At 44.2% G+C, this 20631-nt stretch overlaps 1 protein-coding gene across 3 annotated transcripts in view; it reads left to right on the top strand.

Annotated features, from left to right (window-relative positions):
* Positions 1–20631, top strand: part of LOC306827445 (zinc finger protein 521-like) — an 88045-nt gene that overhangs the window by 38807 nt on the left and 28607 nt on the right. For 2 of the 3 annotated variants that reach the window (XM_079349268.1, XM_079349267.1), the window contains 3 exons: positions 118–3629; positions 3758–3842; positions 4228–4260. In XM_079349268.1, the coding sequence (XP_079205394.1) occupies positions 118–3629; positions 3758–3842; positions 4228–4260 (3630 nt within the window). The remainder of the gene's footprint in view (positions 1–117; positions 3630–3757; positions 3843–4227; positions 4261–20631) is intronic. The other variant, XM_079349269.1, reaches the window with a different exon arrangement.

Here is a 20631-nt window from a genome sequence, read left to right as displayed (position 1 = left end):
ATGTCTTTTAAAACAGTCCTCTAACTCACTCTTTTGTTCTCTCTCCATCTTTTCCCTTCTGGCTTTCCCTTGAAAACCTCTTTTCTCTCTTTACCCTCTTACTATCTCTTTGTCCAGACGGCGTTGATCTTGAGGATGACCCTTCATATTCATGGCCAGCATCATCTCCCTCCAGTAAGGATCAGACTTCTCCAGGACACTGTGAGGACTATGATTTTGGCGAGGATGAAGGAGGCCCTGGCCTGCCATATCCATGTCAGTTCTGTGACAAGTCCTTCAGCCGCTTAAGCTTTCTCAAGCGTCACGAACAGAGCCACGGTGACAAACTCCCATTCAGCTGTACCTTTTGCAGCCGACTGTTCAAGCACAAGCGAAGCCGAGATCGGCACGTAAAGCTTCACACCGGGGACAAAAAGTACCACTGTGGGGAGTGTGACTCTGCCTTCTCCCGCAGCGATCACCTCAAAATCCACATGAAAACTCACGCCTCTAACAAACCCCACAAGTGCCCTGTGTGCCGCCGAGGCTTCCTTTCCTCTAGCTCTCTCCACGGCCACATGCAAGTTCATGAAAGGGGCAAAGATGGCGGCAGTTCAGGCCTTTCTAGAACTAATGAATGGAATCTGAAAGAAACCCGCAAGTGCAGCCGTTGTGAGGAGGGCTTTGATGTCCCAGAAGACCTCCAAAGGCACATAGCTGAGTGCCATCCTGAGTGCTCTCCCTCAGAGGATGGAGGCCTGGGTGCCACCCTGCAGTGCATCTACTGCCATGAGCCCTTTAGTGACGAGGCCACCCTGCTAACCCACATTGACCAAGCGCACAGCCGAGACAGAAAGGGCCACACCTGTGCTATCTGCTCTGAGCACTTTCTATCTGTTGAGGATCTCTACGCTCACATGGACATTCACCAGCTACCAGAGTCGAGTAACCACAGCAACAGCCCTTCCTTGCTGACTGTTGGCTACACCTCTGTATCGAGCACCACCCCTGACTCGAACCTCTCTGTTGACAGCTCCACAATGGTGGAATCTGCTCCCCCTGTCCCCAAGACAAGGGGAAGGAGAAAGAGGGCTGCTCAGAACACATCAGACATAGGAGGACGTTCCTCCAAACAGCCTAAAGTCTCCTACAGTTGCATCTATTGCAACAAGCAAGTGTTTTCCAGCTTGGCTGTGCTTCAAATTCATTTGCGGACCATGCATCTGGACAAGCCAGAGCAGGCTCATACCTGCCAATTTTGTTTGGAGGTTCTGCCTTCTTTACTTAATCTTAATGAACATCTCAAGCAGGTCCACAATGCAGAAGACCATGCCGCACTGCTAGCCAGCTTGCCAGATGCCCTCCTTCAGTGTAACTTCTGCCCCGAGGTTTTAAGCGACCTCAATGCCCTCCAAGAACACATCCGCTGCTCCCATGGCTTTCCCAGTCCTGTGGCTAAAGAGAGCAATGCCTTCTTCTGTCCCCAGTGCTTCATGGGGTTCTTGACAGAGACAACCTTAGAGGAGCATGTTCGTCAAACCCACTGTGATGGGGGAAGCTTGCGTTTTGACTCCCCTCTGGCTGTAACTCCGAAGGAGTCTATAGTAGAGGTGTACTCCTGTTCTTACTGCACCAATTCCCCTATATTTAACAGTGTTCTGAAGCTCAACAAGCACATCAAGGAAAATCACAAGAACATCCCACTGGCACTGAACTATATCAACAATGGAAAGAAATCTCTGCGCACCCTAAGCCCCTCCTCTCCAATATCTATGGAACAAACTACTATGCTAAAACAAGGCAGTTCCACCACACGCAATTGCAATGAGTTCATATGTAACCAGTGTGGAGCAAAGTATACCAGTTTAGACCTTTTCCAGACTCACCTCAAAACTCATCTGGATGGCCTGCAGCCTCAACTCACATGCCCTCAGTGCAACAAAGAGTTCCCCAACCAGGAGTCCCTGCTGAAGCATGTGACTATTCACTTCACTATAACCTCAACTTATTACATCTGTGAAAGCTGTGACAAGCAGTTCACTTCAGTTGATGACCTGCAGAAACATCTGCTGGACATGCATACCTTTGTGTTCTTTCGCTGCACTTTGTGTCAAGAGGTCTTTGACTCAAAGGTATCTACACAGCTTCACCTGGCTGTAAAGCACAGCAATGAAAAAAAGGTATATCGCTGCACCTCCTGCAACTGGGACTTTAGACATGAGACTGACTTACAGCTCCATGTCAAGCACAGTCACCTGGAAAACCAGGGCCGGGCTCATCGTTGCATATTCTGCGGGGAGTCCTTTGGCACAGAGGTGGAGCTGCAGTGTCACATAACCACCCACAGCAAGAAGTATAACTGTCGCTTCTGCAGTAAGGCCTTCCACGCCATTGTCCTTTTAGAGAAGCATTTAAGAGAGAAACACTGTGTGTTTGATGGAAAGACACAGAACTGTGGTGCAAATGGCTCAGCCATCAGTGTTGGGGAGGGCCAGCCTAAAGAGGATGTTGAGCTTCAAAGTCTCCTAACTAACAGCCATGGTCCAGTGGCAGTAGGAGGATCTGTGGTGGAGTCCCAGAACAGCCATGATGGAAGTGAGGAAGAGATTGACACAGCAGACCCTATGTATGGATGCGATATCTGTGGAGCGTCTTACACCATGGATTCACTCCTTACTAACCACCAGTTAAGGGACCACAATATCCGTCCTGGTGAGAGTGCCATGGTGAAGAGGAAAGCTGAAATGATTAAAGGGAATCACAAGTGCAATGTTTGCTCCCGCACCTTCTTTTCTGAGGCTGGGTTGAGAGAACATATGCAGACCCACCTTGGGCCTGTCAAACACTACATGTGTCCAATCTGTGGGGAGCGCTTCCCTTCCTTGCTCACTCTGACCGAACACAAGGTCACGCATAGCAAGAGTCTGGACACAGGCAGCTGCCGCATCTGTAAGATGCCACTGCATTGTGAAGATGACTTCCTTGAGCACTGCCAAATGCACCCTGATCTGCGGAACTCCCTCACAGGTTTCCGCTGTGTGGTATGCATGCAGACAGTCACCTCCACTTTGGAACTCAAGATCCATGGTACCTTCCACATGCAAAAGACAGGCACTGCGTCCACCAACCAATGCATTGGCCGCAGCAATGTTATCGCTCATAATCAGCAGCAACACCTTGTCCAAAAACCTTTCAAGTGTGCCTCTTGCCTGAAAGATTTCAGGTCCAAGCAAGACCTTGTGAAGCTGGACATCAATGGACTGCCTTATGGACTCTGTGCATCCTGTGTGACAGCAGCTGGCTCCAAGAGCTCAAGCCCAATAGTCAATGGAGGAAGGCAACAGCAGCAGCATGGGGGACCCACCACTCCCGCAACAACTACAGCCGCATGGATTCAGGGGGAGAGTCTCAGTCCTGGAGATGGAAAAGGCAAAACTGTGTCCTCATCCTCGTCGTCCTCTTCTACATCTTCATTATCAGCTGCCAAGACACGGTGCTCAAGCTGTAATGTGAAGTTTGAGTCTGAAGCAGAGTTGCAAAACCATGTGCAGACAGTACACCGGGAACAAGCTGGGGACAGCAACAGTGGGCATCTCAAGACCCCTCAGGTTTCTCCCATGCCCAGAGCCAGTCCTTCACAAACTGAAGAGGTATTGTTGTATTGTATTGAGAATGTTCCGCATTTCTTTATTGAAGTGACTTAACCAGATTTTAAGTGTGAAATTGTTTTGATTAAGAATTGACCATAGTTATCCCTTGGTCTTGGTCTAACTTACAGAAGAAGACATACCAGTGCATCAAATGTCAGATGGTGTTCTACAGTGAATGGGACATCCAGGTTCACGTGGCCAACCACATGCTGGGTAGGAGAGAACTCTTTTTGTTACACTCAATATGGTCTCTGCTGCACTCCTAAAACAAAGTCATAAAAACAGTGCATGTCTGATATTATTTTAAATATTTATTTCGACATTTCCCAAAGTATTAGTAGAATGTAGCATACATTTGATTAATGTGGCATTTAGGTGTGTGATTATGTTGGAGGGAATGACTTTCCGAGACCGTCATCAATATAAATTACAACTCATTAGGCAAATTTAACAGGCTTTTCATCAAAAAAGTATTTAATGGTTCTCAATAAAATAAAATAAAAAATCATACCTAGGTTTTTTAATAGTTTCAAGATGAATCATATACTCAGGACGAATGTGATATATGTAATGAAATATTTGACCCTGTCTCATTCAGGCTCACAAGTGTCTGGATCACATCACCAAATAGGTGGAATTATTTTAATATTTTGACCATCTACTGCATCCCCAGTGTTGTGCATTTATAATCCCATCATTTCCCCATGCATGTGAATGATATATAAAGTGTGCATGCTTGTGGAGCACAATCTCTCCACTTCAAACCACTGTGAATGATGGTAGTTTGAAGTAGTGGGACCATACAGAATATTAAATTATCTAAATATCAAAACACAATTCAGTGCAATTCATTTCATTTAAAATTTGAATAAGATAACAAAAATCTCCACATTTTACAATATTATTTTTGTATATTGTGCTTTTTCACCGGAGAAGTCTGTTCAGATAACTGAGATCTTAATACAAAACATTCCATAAAATACTTTCATGGTCTCTACATTTAAGGACGTCAAATCAACTGAAAAAATGATTGGTTTTATTTGGTTTTATTACATTTTGTATCACAAAGTGATTTCAAATTTGTCATTTTCTGTCACAAGATTCCTAAACAGTGAGTGCTGTTTCGAAACTAACCTCTGCGAATGTCTTTACTTTTGTTTGTCATTTGTATGCAGGTAGAATAATTTGTTGAAAACAGACAATTGGAAAACAGGTTTTTTTTTTGCCTGCAGTAAGTAGGCGGCTGAATTCCGGTCTCACGTTCCTTTATTCATTCATTTATTCAGCTCGTTTGGCGGCTCTTTCATTACACTGCATTATCTGTTGTCTTCAGTGGGAGAGAGACTCATTGATCTGGAACCAAACCGCCTCTCTGTTTGGGACACGCTTCTAGGCGCAGGTGAATTTAAACACGGTGGGCAATTCTATCAGGACCGGTAGGCAATTCTATCAGGGACCCACTGTTTGTGCATAAACAATCAGAAGCATGTGATTTGTGATTTTGATGCTTCGGTGTATTTGCAAAGGAGAGAGACGAGCTGAGAGTGTGTAGGTGTGTATTTTGTATTCATCTTTGCGATCTGCTCACCTACTATTCTACTGGGGGTGCCTAATACAGTACCATGCCAGCATTAGTCCTTTCTCTCGCAAAGGCAGGCACGGAACACTCTGGGAGGGTAGAAAACAAACCCCCCTACTGGTTATTTTATGTCTGTCAGCCGCACAAGCACACAGTTTCCCCATAATAGTGGAATTCAGGCAGCTTAAGATAACAGGAGGATAGGTGATTGGGTTATTGTCTGATGTCTTACTTCTCTGATATGCTGTTGCTTTGTATTCAACATGATCAGGGGTTTCATCAGACTCCTCAAAAGGGTTTCTGTTAGATGCATTTGTTTTTTGATCTATAAAATATGGACAAAACAAAACTCATCATAATGGAAATTTGGTAGAAAGATAAAGTTATCCAGAAGTGACTGCGTTGTGTAGAACAAAGGAAGAAGAACTGAATCAAATAACTGAATCAACTGAAACTGAAAAGCTCTATTTGCATCAGATTCTTTGTGCTACATGGTAATGGTAATCTTGTGGTTTAATATGGCTTGTCTCTTTGAAGATAGAATTTGTTTTAATTCAACCCAGCCTGTTATCACTGGAAAGTCAATTTGGGCCAAAACACAGAAAAAAAACTCATTTGGAAAGCTCTAAATACCTTCTCCACTGAAAAAGGGACACTTTCTCCTTTTAATGGCCATCTGCACAGGAGAGGGGAAACAGGGGGCTGGGGTCATCTCCGCTCAGCTGTCAGCGTTATTAGCGTAGGTAATGGAGCAGACGCTGGATTCATAGGGGTGTTGTTTTCATCCATGCCCCGCTCCATGGTGTCACTTCACACTGATAACTCTATATATAGTGATGTGCCGTGACATAACCATAGTGCTAAGTGTATGGAACAAAAAAACCTGAGCCCGTCTCACCCAGACAAGTCCATATTAGCTGTCTTTGTAATACAATCGTCTCCCCCTTAACCAAGTGCACTCAGCCTCCACCCATCAGTGCTCGTGGCTGTCTCATTTGTACAGCTGCCAGCACATTTTGATGCATAGATATTACATTCAGATGTCGACAGGCCTGATTCTGGCATAAAGTAAAGCTCTGGTGCACATCTTCTCAACATATACTATGATAATAGAGGTAAATGAAAAGGAAAGAGATGGCCATGGGTGGAGATGGGTGTGTTGCAGACCAGCCCCAGCCAAACCCATGAACAGACCCACGTGTTTTAAGATGGCGGCTGCAGCCTGCTAGGGCCCAGATGGATCAGTACACATTTGCTGTACAGCTGGTCGCTCTGTTTGGGGACCTGGTGTGATACTCCTATGGAGAAAAAAATGATATCGCCACCATCCAAGGAGCAATTTAATAGCAGGCCAGAAGACAGCTGGCCACTCTTTAGTTTAGAGTTTTTTTGGCATGGCTCACTTACAGAATCGAGGGTGTCCGTTTTTTCTCCAGAGACACACAGATTTATACAGCTTTCAGCTGCCGCCGTCACTATCAAACCTCTTATTTGTATTTTTCTTTGAGATTAGAAAACAAATCTGTCCTTCAGTTTGGTTTGCCATCTTGAGCAGTAGTAATTGCATTGGAAGATATATTAAAACCGCAGTGCTTTCATAAAGTCGTCTGTCTTTTTAAGAGGACTGTTGAAGGACTTTCATTGACACAAAGCCTGTTTGGTTTTATCAGCATGACATCATGCCGCCCCATTGCTTCACTTTGACCCCACTGTAAACTATGACATTTGGAGCCTCATGGGGGGCACGTTTGGCCCATTTATCGCTCTGTTTCAAATGTCCCTATGAGGATTTTCAGAGCCCTGACATGTTTTGAAGCGTGGGCTCTGTCTTAAAGGGTTTTAAAGGTGAAAGGGGTTTTTTGCTTCTCTGTTATATTTGCTTTCAATCCAATTTTCTTCTCACTTCTGTTCGTTCCAAACAACTACTGCCAAGGTGGCAGTGCTCAGAAGGACACTTGCAAACAAACAAACCAAACCACATACCAGAAAAGTGTTTTTTGGGGTCACCTCTACAGACTTTTTGGGTTGGTGACAGCACTGAGCTTGAAGCCAAGTCAGGGAGGAGCCTCCTCTCACAGAGAGGAGCCGGTGGCCTGGTCGGCCCAGGTGGAGGGGGGCACTAGAGGGGTGGAAAGGTTTGGGGGCGGAGAGGGAAAGGCACATTTGCTGTACAGCTGGCCGCTCTGTGTGAAGCAGGCACTGTGGGCCGTTATAGAGCTGGAGAGGAGAGCAAGTGAGAGGCCTTTAGCTCTCCTCTAGTTTCTCCTCCCCCTCTCTGTTCTCTCTTTCTCCTTTACCCCCTCTCTATTCGCTATCTCTCCATTTTCCTCTGTATCTCTCTGTAGCGTTCACATTTTCATATAAACCATGTTCCAACCTGGCAAAAAATACAGTATTGGCTCTTAGTGAGGGAACGGGCAGGAAGCACAATGTGAAAGTATTTGAAGCTGAAAGCTGTGTTTGTTTCATCACTAAGGGCCCTGGACACATATCTTCTGCTCTGTGGATGCTAGTGCAACAAGGGCAGTGTGTACGGATTACATGCTTTCCATTACTCTCTCTGTCCTGGTGGCAGCTCATTTATTACTACAATTAGTACTCTTTTCATAAACAGAAAATGGTACTTACATACTGTGTTACTTTTCCTATAATCCTCTTTGATTATGTGTGTCTGATAGTGTTCCCTCCTTTTCATAGAGCACATACACATGTAATCTGCTAACAAACACGACCAAACACTCCTCATTTGACTCCTAGGGGGCTAGATCAGAGTCAGAACTCGATAGACAACACGGCACAGGAACAGGATCAATCTTATGAAATAAATAAGAGAACAGGCTTGGACCAGCCAGTGGAAACAAAGGAAACCATGCATGCCTTATACTGAGTGTGATATCTGCCTGCTTTTATTAATTGGTGATTAATAACGTCTTTCTGTTCGTTAGCGCAGTCACCTCCCGTGCAGCCAAGTGTGTTGCTGCTAATATGCAATTATGCGCACCTTACTGCTCGTTACATTATACCTCTCCCTGACTAATGTGGCGTCCATGAGGAGAATAGAAATCAGAGTGAGCTGCAAGAAAGAAAAAAAAAAGTATCAATAAGCTTCTCACATTCACTGTGTTACCTACCTGTCTGTGTGGAAACAGAAAAAAAAAAAAAAAAACTTTCTTACAAATTCCTCAATGTAACCAAGAGACTGCATTAAAAGTTTTACAGCATTGCAGAGACAGTTTTGCTCTTCCTGGTGTTTTTGTTGTAAAGCAGAGGTAATTGACATCACCATGGGGATGCTCTGTTGCTAGGCCAGACAAGCTAAGTCTGATGTGGTCCTTATCTATTGATTTTCCTGACATTTCCCCACACTTCACAGACTAGGCCAACATGTGAGAAAATATCTGATGCTCTCAGTTCATACAGCCTGTTTGTACAAACTCGGTGCGAACACTTGCTGCCCCTTACTGCATTGCAATTGGTAGGTTGGTGTCACCATGGCGATTTGGGGCAAACTCCTCTCAGGGATTGGTCCAACTGTTTTTATATGTTAAGTAATTAATTCTAATGTATGGAATTCCAATTCAATGCATTTTTTAAGTGTAACATTTCTAGGATAAATTGAAAAACAACAAGAAGTATTGGATGGTTTAATTTTAAACTCCTTCTATGCATATCCACTTTGGCGACCTGAATAAAGGTAGGCTCCTCCTGTGCCTCTGCCGATGTTTTATTGATATACAGGAGGGATGTCTCCTTTAGAGTGTTAATGCCAACCCTTGTTCTGAAGCAAAGCCCATAAATACTGGATGATCAGAATTAACCTCTGCATTACTTCACCTCCCCACGGTCTCTGAGATGTCACAAAGGCCGTAGGTGCACGCGCCCCCCTGGTCTGATGGGGTTGCTTAGTAGTCCGACTGGAGGGGGGCTCATGGGCGAAGTGCAAACAGACAGTCCTGCCGTAGTAAAGGTCAGAGCTGCAACCTACACCTTTCAAGTCCCAGCTTGGCCCTGATGGGACCCGGGTTCCAAGCGTGCCTAGAGATGCTTGTGGTAAGGGAGAATTACAGTGGGAGTAAAGTAGTGTGCTGCATTGCTTTTAGAGGTTGTCAGCACCAATAGAAGTGTGACAGATTTGATCTAACTTTGTGTGGAGGCTGTTACTTGGTGTGTTTCAAGAATGACATGCATGCTGGAACACAAGTAGCTATCATGTTCCAATGATTATATAAAAAGAGTTTCAACGTTGTTCTGAACATTTTTGCTAAGTATGCTGAATACAGTAGGTTTTAAGTGGGTTTTTTTTCTGAATACAAACTAATTGTGAAGATCGTCCTAAAAAGTTTAAAACTCTCTTTATGAAGCACAGTTGTGGTTTTCCAAAGTACCAAGTAACGAATGACTATCCTCATCGAAGTTTGGCGGTGTGAATGGCAGACAAGGGAGGAGAGGGGAGGGGATAGGGTTCTGAAAGGCCCCCCAGCGTCAAAGCCTTAATAATCATGTGAGCAGCGCTGGACTTCATTACCCTCCTGTTCGACAGGCCGAGTGCCAGCCTGGATTGCTGGCTGGCTGTGGCAAGGTCAACGGCGGAGGAAAAACCAGTTACTGTGTTACTCTGGAGCGGAATGGAGAGGGGCAGCCATCTGTCAGCTCAGGCCTGCCATACCCGCAGAGCAAATGGACACGGGCGGCCAGAGGAGAGGCCACAGACACCCATAGAGTTAAACCCAGTGAGCATAACACTGAGGCATGGACTCAGATCCAGCCAAAGAGATGGGCCTTGGTACCACTAAAACACATATATACACACATTGCGGGGTAGATAAGGCTATCTCCAAGAAATTTGGCAGCAGCTTGTGTGTGTTTATGCATGTTTGTTTTTAGTGTCAGCGCACTATTGGGCCCCTACTGTTTTAAGTCCAGATGGCAAACCATTTGATAAAAAGTTGATAAAACTTTTGCTTGGCTTGCCAGGGGTAAATGTTTTAATCATAGTGTTTCTTTATAAAGACAAAAACCTTGTAAATCGAGGTGCAGAAAATGTTTTTTATTGCCTCTTGGACCACATTTTATATTTCAGCAGGGATGCAGGGTGAGGGACCTGGTAGAAGCAACATGTTTTCTTAATAACAACACAAACAACACCACCATCATATATATATATACTTGACTTTGATGTCAGGCTCTACCATGTCTGACTCTAGTTTTACTGTTTCACCTTGCTGGGTGTTTTTGTCAGTGTCTGAGTTGCTCCAACCCTCTCTGCGAGGACCTTTACGATGCCCTCTGGCCAAAGTGGAAGAACCCTGTGGAATGTTCCAAAGCTCTCTAATAGGTTTCAGGTGCTGCGGGCCACCGGCCAGCCCCCCACCATCACCTCACTCTGTGTGTCTTGTGTGATATGACTCCCTGCTCAACAGTCAAAGTACCGCCATTTCTCCTCTAAAAGAGAAATTGCAGAGGTAAGACATGGACACCTGTTATTGTAAAATCAGCTACTATTTTCTTGATGTTTTGTTAACTTTGAGTCTGAAATGTTTAACGTTCAAACTCTAGTGAAAGACAAGCGTGGCAAATCTCTCACAAATGTGTTTGAAGTTCAGGCAGATATGGTAATTTGTATCCCTATCATTTCACAACTCAGAACAGCTTAAGTTTCTCTTCGTCTTCCTTCTTCCTTCTGCACCAAATAACCCCTCCCCCCCGGCTTGAGCATCAACATGCTCCGGAACACTCCCTCCACATTAATGGAAACCACACAGGAACTCCCTGGATGAAAGCTTTATAAGTTATTAAGGTTTAATGTTGATACCAGTGCTTATATGTTTACTGGAGTGCACAGGGCTGCTGATGTGGAATTGTCAGAGAGGTGCGGATTTAGTATGGAATTAGTGTACACCCAGGATTTAATTAAGGGGATCTATTTCCATCTTGTTAGAAAGAGATAATGTGAGTAGTGCATGCATCATAGGTTACCATATTAAATGCTACTTCCTGTAACAGCATTATATCCACTCTAGTAGTGTTTGTAGATTATAGAAAGGATACAACATTCTTTATGTGGCTGTAAGACTTGTCACTTTAATCACAAAAGCATAATGCATCATCAGACATTTTCTGTTTTCACAAAATACGTTGTCGTATGTGCGTCTTTTTCCATTGATAAAACACACGTGACATTCATTAGAGGTAAAATGCTCATACTTTTCCCATATGTCTCATTTCATTTCCAGTGTAACATTAGAGTGTGAACACTGAAGCGACATGGCCTCTTTGTCTCTCCATTTGTCCCGGCACCGCCTAGAGACGTAAACCTTAAGCCACTCACTCTCTGATTAATCTTTAACATTTATAATTACTAATTAAGTTCGTAAGAGACTTTTAATGTAGTTCTCCTTCAATGGGGAGCAGAGAGGACAACAGATCATTAGCTTCAATAATGAACGCGGATGAGACAGATAATGGCCAATGATAGGTGAACACTGACAGTTATATTAAATGAGGCAAGTATATGGGAAACGCACCTTACTGATTCAAAGGCATGGTTAGACACGTTGCTAAAGTGCTGCATTAACCCGGGGAGGGCTAGATGAAAGGTAATCTTAGAGAGTTTGTATAAAGTAAATCATGTATCTATGATGTAGTCGAGGCTATAGAAGCTGGCAGTATGTATCTGTTCATGTGATTTGTAATTGCAGTGGAAGTTGTGTCAACGCCAGTTCAAGTACAGATTTTATTTATTCATTCACACTGGTTTCATTGAGTTTTTGGTCTCCCTAATGCCTTCGGTGTATCTCATTATCACATTATTACATTAGTGTCTGCATTATCCTGGTGGCTGTAAGATGCTGCCCATTAAAAGAGTCATTTCGTCTCCGCTTTTTTTTTTTTTTTTTCCTTTTTTTTTTTCACCTTAACGACGATTCTACTCTGGCACATTCGGCGAGCCTTCCCACTTTGGGGAGGGTGCTTATGCCATAATGATTATTATCATTAAGAAGATATTAATGTGCTTAGTGTTTGCGACCCAGCTGCTCATCATGGCCTGAGCTCCCTGCCGGGGAGGGGAAGAGAGCTGCTGCCAAAACGGACAGTGCACGTAGGCCACCGCCCACCTGTCCAGAGGTTTTCAGGGTCAGTGGAGGTCACACCTACCTGCCTCCTCACCCTCTGCTGGACAAGGGGAGAAATGGCTCAGGACATAAAAATTGGAGGAGATGAATTGTGTAGAGGAAAGTTAACAAGCACGACGGAATGAATTTGGGTATTCTTAAACTATACTTGGGTTGTAAGCGTGTTACTCATCTACAATTTTTTCTTCTTCCCTTAGAAAGATTCATGACTCATGTTTTTTCAACAATTTGTTATTTCAGTCCAAGATATTTATTTTACATCAGTTTTACATCAGACTTTTTAAATAGATTGAATCATAAAGACTTTCAAAATCTAAGTTATTGTTTATGAAAGGCGTTTGAATGTTTGATTTAACCTGGTTTGAACCCTTGTTTGTGTGCATGTGCACACATATCTACAGTGCTGAGCTGTACACAGCCTGGCTCAGCGTCCTCCTATCTCTCAGTTTCAAATTGCTGCTTCATTAGGGCTTGGAAAAGAAACCCATGGTTACATTTAATCAAACCAATCGGTATGGCAGACCCACATAATCAATCACAATCCTCATCCAATATGTTACATTCTGTAACTACCAAGCTGGCTTGGAGAAAAGTCAATTATGGCTGCTCTCTCTGCTCCTCTGCTCGGGTTGCTGTGATATTATACAGTTTCTGCAGTTGTTTTCATTATGCAAACATGGACTGTGCATCTCACATTCAGCCTTTTCCTATTCATACAGCCATTTTATATTTCCTTCTCTTTATGCTGCTAGATCTTGTATAAACCATGGAGAGAGGGTTTGTTGCGGAGTATATGTGTCGTTTCTGGAATAATCAACTAAACTATTAATGATTTTAGCTCTTAAACTAAAGCTGGTGTTACTCAGTGGGCTGCAGTCGGTGATCTGGTTCATATTTCATATGTCTCGTGTCTGTATGGATCTCTTCTCTCTGTCTCAGTATGAAATCATTCAGGGGGTTTTCCTAATTTTTTCACTCTCGCCCTCACTGATATCCTTGAAGGCAAGCACATTACATGTTGCACTCGCACACATGCACACTCACACACAAACAATGCAAACATACTCACACACTGGACACGCACTCATCACTTATCCATCAATTGTTTTCTCTCCTCTTTCCTCTACTTGTGTGTTCTCTCTCCCTTGCTTTTTCACTTCAATGCTCATCCGTGTGCACAATCAACGTGCTTCATGTAATACACACAAGAAAAGGAAACACACAAAAGCGCGCACACACAAGGTAGCTAGGTTGGTGGGGGCCACGGCTGCAGCTCTTCTGCGCAGTCCCAGAGTGGCTCCCGGGGCTCGGCTGCCAGTTGTTTGCCAGCGTCTCCGTGTGGAATTCATTCAAATTAAAGCGGTGGAATGAGGCCCAAGTCCCAGAATGCCTCGTCCCTCTCCTTCATCAGCATTCCGCCGATGAGAGTAATTAAAGCAGAAATTAATTCTGCTGTAAGCAGAGGAGCCACAGAATAACTGATATTAGAGGCTGGATGATGAATGCTTGGCATCAAGGGAGGTCTCAGGGGAGGAAGGGGAAATTCACAGATCTCTTTTTCTTTCTTTCTTTATTCCTTTCTTTCTCTATCGTTCCCCTTCCCCTCTCTTTTGCTCGATTTGTCCGCTCCTGTGTTTTTCATTTCTTTGTTTTACAGTTGTCTACATTTTCCCTGTGTCTGCTCAACACTTGCACACTTCTCATCTCTATATTTCTCTCATCCCGTGTAGAAACATTTGTCCTTCCACGTCAGCTGAAGATTGCTACAGACAGCCAAAGCCATTGGTTTTAAGCATGACTGAAAACATCTCCACTAAGCCCCGTTTGCTCAGTAACAGTATTTCACATTCTGTCAGCACCAGTGCTCTCATTTTCAGTCAACAGGCATATTAGAGTGTATTGATGCTGCAAATGCTAGCATTTTGTTGTTTGTCAACAGAAGCCAAAATGGAGAATGTTTCCAGGTGAATTTTGTGATACCAGGGGCGAACTATGAGGTGTTATAGAAGATTTATAAATCAATGTAATTGTTAATCAGAATGTGAACCATAGAAATGCATAATTATTCAATTAGACTGTGTATAAAGTGTGGGCTTGGAGCTTGACACTACACTATGTATTATTTCCAAGACAAACTTTCTTTTTTTCTCAGTTTAAGACTGAACCTCGAAGCTCTCCAGATGATGTGATAGTCTAACCAGGATGATTCAATGATCCTCCACGTCCCCCGACGCTTTATTTTTGGATCAGCACATCTTTAGCAAGAGCAGTCACAAGACTCAAAGACAAACAACTGAACTCATGAAACACAGAGGGTGGATGAGGCTGTCAGAGAGGCTGTTTTCCTCTCTTAGAATCAAGTGGAATTGAACAAAGGTTAGCTCTATGGGGCATTATGGTAATGTGATATACGATGCTGCCATGGAATTTGCCAATGCATGTCTTAGCACTGTCTGACTCCAAGGAGGGAGTGAATGGTAATTACGCTGACCTCTGCCCCTCCCTCTCTTATTCTGCCCTCAGGGTAAAAAGCCTGAGGAGCTAATAAACAATAGATAGATTTGTCTTGTTTGTATTTCAGATGCCGTACCATTAATGACACACAAGACTGGTCTCTTTTTTTGAAAAATAATGCATGCCAAGATGCGCTTGTAGTTGTATTACATTTTTAATTGGTTTGTGCAAGAATATCTCAATCAGATGTAAATGACTTGTGGCTCGACCTGTAGAGTTTCTGGCTGTTATTAAGAATTTAGCTGGTTGGCATTGAGTTGAAACATTGCATGAATTATTAGGAACCATAAAGGAGTAATATAAAGTAGATGAAAACTATTGACAGAGGATGAAGCGCCTTTATACCTGTTGCTAATGCCTGGCTGTGATACTGAAAAGCTGAGGTTCAGCTTCTCTTGGACTGCCTATTATCAGTCTTTAGGGGACGAGACATGCAGTGTTTTCCCTGCTGTATTTTTGATTGTGGATACACAGTACATACAGTAGCAGGCACATTGTATGACACAACAGAAGGACACCATACCACAACCAAAGAAAGTCAAATATGTATCATGGAATACATGATGAGCCTTAATACTTGTATACAATTGGGAAAATAGGTTGCATCTTTATAAAAGGATGTCTAATATTTAATTGAAACTCTTGAAATCTGCGGAATAAAAGCACATTATCACCCCAGTCATCCATGTCATTAGCCTTTTCTGCGCTCCTATTTCCTTTTTCTCTCTCTTTGGGAAACAGGATTTGTGGCAGGAAGCAGGAATAGAGTTCATACAGTAAAGGCATTTCCTCTAAATTATTTAGAGATGGTATCTTTTTATAGACCCAATACTTACCTATGGCCCTTACTAAAAGCTTGGTACTTAGCAGCAGTTTTTTTAGAGTGTATCTGGACACTGGATCATGTTGCTGTAGAGCATAATATTTCTCTCCATCATTTAGGATGGCATTGTGTTATGAAAGAAAAAAAAGGGCACAGCTTGATGTCTGTCATCCTGAAAACGATGACAGCATTGTTTGTTTGTCTACTTTGTTCCATACACCAATAAAAAACACTCAAAATGAAACCTTGGTGTAACGATGACCTTAAACGCAATGACAGTCTTTCCCATAACATTGTCCTGTCCAATAGTCCAGAACTCCCCAAGAGGCTTTACAGCAAGTCTAGGAGGAACCAAATGAGAGAGAAATCGATTACTTTCCTCTCTCCACTGTCTCTGCCCTGGCTGAATTACTGAAACAAGATGCTGCACTTAGAGGAGTCTTTGGAGAGGCAGAGGGAGAGAGAACAAGAGAGGTGGGAGAGAGAGAGAAACACTTTTAGGGACATGGGTGCCATTTAGACCAGGACCCATCTTCTCTGAGAAAGCCACTAAAAGCAGTGAATGATCGTCTTCCTGTCCCTGTCTGGGAGGTGGTTAGCCTCCTGTGGTAAGGTGCATATACAACAAACACTCAGGTTTGAGGTTGAAGGAAGATCATTAAAAAGAATATTAATTCCTGAAGTTCAGACCTGACAGTGTTTCAAATATGACTGAATAAGTTTATCCTAAACTTGGGCAATGTGTGATAGTTATGGCGCTTAAGACCTGACCACACAGAGTCAATGTGCTGTTGTTTCTGATTTCCTAATGTCAAATGGGTGTTGTTTAACATCCACACCAGATTTTATTGTCTGAACTATGAAGATGAAAATGAATCCCGCTCATTTGGTAGACAGAACGTGGTGCTTAAGGGACCCAATCCCTGTAAGTGCCATTAAGTGGAAATTGCCGTTCACATATTCCAGTGGTTTGATTAATTACACTCTCTCATGTGCTTTCATAAAGGCCCAATGAAATATGGGGAGCAAATTGCATTGTGTTCCTGTATCCTGTTATGTAAAAGCAGTTTAATTATTGACACATGTTTTGCCACCTGGCAGGGGGAAAGGATGGTTGGACATGAATAGATATCATACAATAGATAGTACGGACAGGCGGAGCGAGGAACCAGCGATGCCACCACTGATTCCATATCTGTGAATCAGTTTATGGCCCGTTTTTTTTTTACCTCAGGCCCAGGTTCATCTGCTGAATCAGAGCAGAGAGAAGACGTGATCAGTCGGATGTGTCAGAGTTGTGAGGGAAGCATTTTGTGGAAGTGACTGCACTTTAAAACCTGTTTAACTTTGTGTGGCAGGACTGCACTTGAAAGGTCTTTTCTAATAAAAATGCTGTTAGGAAGATGTTTCATGAAGGATACGAAGTCTCTCCAGGGGATTAAAGATCATATCTGGCTTCGTGTGATATCTTGTGATAGCTGTATTTGATCTGAGCACAGGCTTAGTAACTGACACACTTTGAATTCAAGTAAGCACTGTAAGAAGACAACAAGCAAATTTGCCGTTTTAAAATGGTTTTCTTAATCTTAAAGTCCAGTGCCCTCTACTGCCAAGGAGACCAAATAACACCAGTGTCAGGGTACTGCTTCCCTTCTGTTGCAGCCAGTACTTAGGCTCCACTCTATTCTGTATTCTACAGTGTATGTGGAGGTATTAGCTCATAAAACCCTCCTACTGTCATATGAACCCACAGCCATCCCAGAGCTCTATATGAACAGCAGGGCTCTGATACTTAGTCCCAAGCTGTTCCTGTTTGCCCAAAACGATCAGGCCTGGCCTCATGCTCTCTACCTGATCTAGTTGACTGGGCTGTGTAAGTTAGGTAGGCAGTCCCTGTCTCCATCTCCCCCTCCTCCCTCCCAATATGCACTTGGACCCAGGCTCAGGCTGCACCTTTTGTGTTCCACAGGGATAGGGGGGCCAGATGGAGGAATTTGATTAACCAGCAGTGGAGGACCAAATGTTCAATTGGATACAGAACCAGTTGGAAAGGCGGGAGGGAGCGAGGGATGAGGCAGGGTAGAGGGAGAAATCTAAAATGGTTGGTCATGTGCGCCGGCCAACACTTTCCAAAGGGGAGCCCAAACAGACACTGAGGTGTAGTAATGCAGAAGCCCTTTTCCAAGTACCAGCTGGGCCTTTTAGGAGTCTCTATCCCCACAGCAGACACTCGGCAGCCTCCGAGCAGCTTGACTTTACCATATGTGGAACTTTTTTATGCTCCACCTGGTTTCCCCAGGAGGCCTGTGCCACTGGGACGCTGGAGGCAGGTGAATTGCTCTTAATGCAAGGCACTGAATCACTGGGCCAACAACATGAGGGAAGTGCCGAGGGAGAGGAAATGGATCTGCAGAAAGACTGGCACGGAACGGCGTGACCTTGGTGCTTGTGCCTACTGCGGCGCAGGAAGAGGCCCAGTTACATGTTTTTGTGCCGCCGTTTGCCCTCTACTCCTCTGACAAGACATTTGTATTTCTTTTGTAAAATTATGTTTTTCTTTGCCAGTTGAGTTTCTCTTAGTCCCTTGTATTTCCATTGTAGCTGTTACATGTTTCAAATAATGGTTGTTTTAGTATGCAGTATGTCTGTATTATGCTACACAGCATTTTTGTCAAAAAATTGCATTGGCAAAAAAATGCTAATTCACCCAGTTACATCAGCCTTGAGTGAAAGATTCCCTTTTGTAGTTAAGAGTCAAGACCGTCAGGACAAGTAGGTCGGATGAGAGAGATATTGCCTGGACTATGGGGGTGTGGTCACTCTTCTGCCTGCACCTGTCTCACCGAGTCTGTGGCACAAAGCCAGAGGTCAGGGGTCACCACAGGAGGCTGTCAAGGTCAAAGGTTTATCACTCTCTGAGGGGTCTTGGAGCCATCACTCAGACCCTACAGTACACACAATCTGCCCAGATGAGTTTTTTTCTTCCCCCACTTTTTCTAATCCTTCCAAATGGCTCGGGCAAAACTCCTGACAGCAGCAAGAGAAACAAACTGTGGGGTGTGGAGCCCTAAGCCATCAGCTGGAGATTTCACTTTGAAAAGATTCCCTTTTTACTCACTGCCCTTTTCCACCAATCAGAAGGCCCTGCCAGAGTCCAGGCACCCAGAGCAGCTGCCCTCTGACCCTACCAGCAGTTGTTGGTTTATTTTGTTTGGGCATTTTCAAGAGGATGGGGCTGTTTTTGACAGGTCAGGCAGCAGGATTTGGATGAGGTCTTTAGCAAAGACAGCCAAAGAAGGGGAATTTCACAGCTCGAGAAAAAGGCTCAAGCTACCCGTGGCTGGTGCTGCAGTTCCAGTATTACTCTTATATTGCTGGAGAGGTTTGTCACTCACTGATACATGTGGAAAATGACCCATTTTTTGGGGCGGGGGTTGGGGAAGAGGAGCCGTCATGCCGCCAAGTCAAGTCAATTCCACCAAACTGACATAAATTCCTCGATACCCCTGTTTATGCAGCTGTGCCCTCTGATCAAATTACACTAACCCTCTTGCAGCTCCCACATCCCCCTTTTACCCCTTTAGGCGCCCCTCCAAACTCCCTCTGAATGTGCCAGGAGCCTCAGATGGGTCTCCCTCTCATGGGGGAGAATAGGAAAAGGTAAGAAGACATGAGGGGGCACATAACCCAGAGCTGCACCTACCCGCAGAAGTAATTGGGGCAAAGCCACGATGCTTCCATGGGTCAGAGGAGGGGCCTGTTATCTGAGGGGCACATAGGGGCAAGCAAAAGGAGGCAGGTCCCCAGAGAAGTACTAACCGTCATGCTGTAGCACCAACTCTGACAGACCGGGGGGAATGGACCCGCTGCATCGAGCCTGTCAACGGTTCCAGCAGCACAGTGCGATCGCGGAGCCCTCCATTGGGACAGTATTACTGAAGGCTTTTCTTCTCTGCCTCTGTTTTATTTTTTGGGTGGGAAGGGCAGGGTTGCAGTGCTATGTGTGAGAGGGGGTGTTGAGGGGTATAATTGAGAGCACAGAGGGAGCTTCGCCTCTCCATCTTATGATTTGGAGGTGAAGACAAGCGCCCTCGGGGGCCCCCTGTCAGAGCTTTTGGGCGCGCTCAGTGCAGACTTCAATAAAAACACACAAAAAGAATTCCCCCACAAGGGCGCCCGGCTGAATTGCTGACGCCAATGTAAAAGATTCCGTTTTCTGTGAATCATTTAGTACGCGACCCTGAGCTCTCTATACAACGTGACAATAACAGGAACACCGCCCCCCCACCCCCACCCCACACACACACACACACACACACACACACACACACACACACACACACACACACATATATACACACACAATCTGTCCCTCAGACTGGGAAAAAATGAAAATTGTAGAAAACTCAGAGAATGCCAAATTTATATATATTTTCACACATACAATTACACACATTGATCACCCTCTGCCACTCTTCCGTTTTCCTCTTCCCCTTCCACCTCTCACTCCTCTTTTCTTCTTTCCTCCTCACTGTATTCCTGTCATGACAAATGTCAAACACAGTCCATTAGGAGAGTGTTTTTTCTTTCTGGTAACCAAGAGCTTGCCAAGTTGAATGTGCGCTGGGACACGACTGCTGCGGAAGCATCACATTGGAGCATCAGCATCAGATATTTCTGTGAAAGTAACAGAAATGTTTGAAGGTGTTGTCACAAGCTCACAGGTTCCTGCTGTTTGTGCGCACCAGAGGGAAATGGCGCCTTCTCACCCCTTTTGTCTCCTCCCTCCCTATTGTTGTTTTTTAAACTTCTTTCTCTGTTTGGTTGTTATCACTTTTATTGTGGTTAAGAATCTCAGCATGGCTTTTTTTGAGGGTTTTGACAGAGGGGGTCGGTGTTGTAGTCAGAGTTAAAATTAGAGGAGTTGCTTTTCTGTGTGACTTGGAGACATGT

Source organism: Symphodus melops, assembly GCF_947650265.1.
Source record: "Symphodus melops genome assembly, chromosome: 7".
NCBI lineage: Eukaryota > Metazoa > Chordata > Actinopteri > Labriformes > Labridae > Symphodus > Symphodus melops.
Note: the sequence above shows the minus strand (reverse complement) of the source record. Positions and strands in the feature narration are given on the sequence as shown.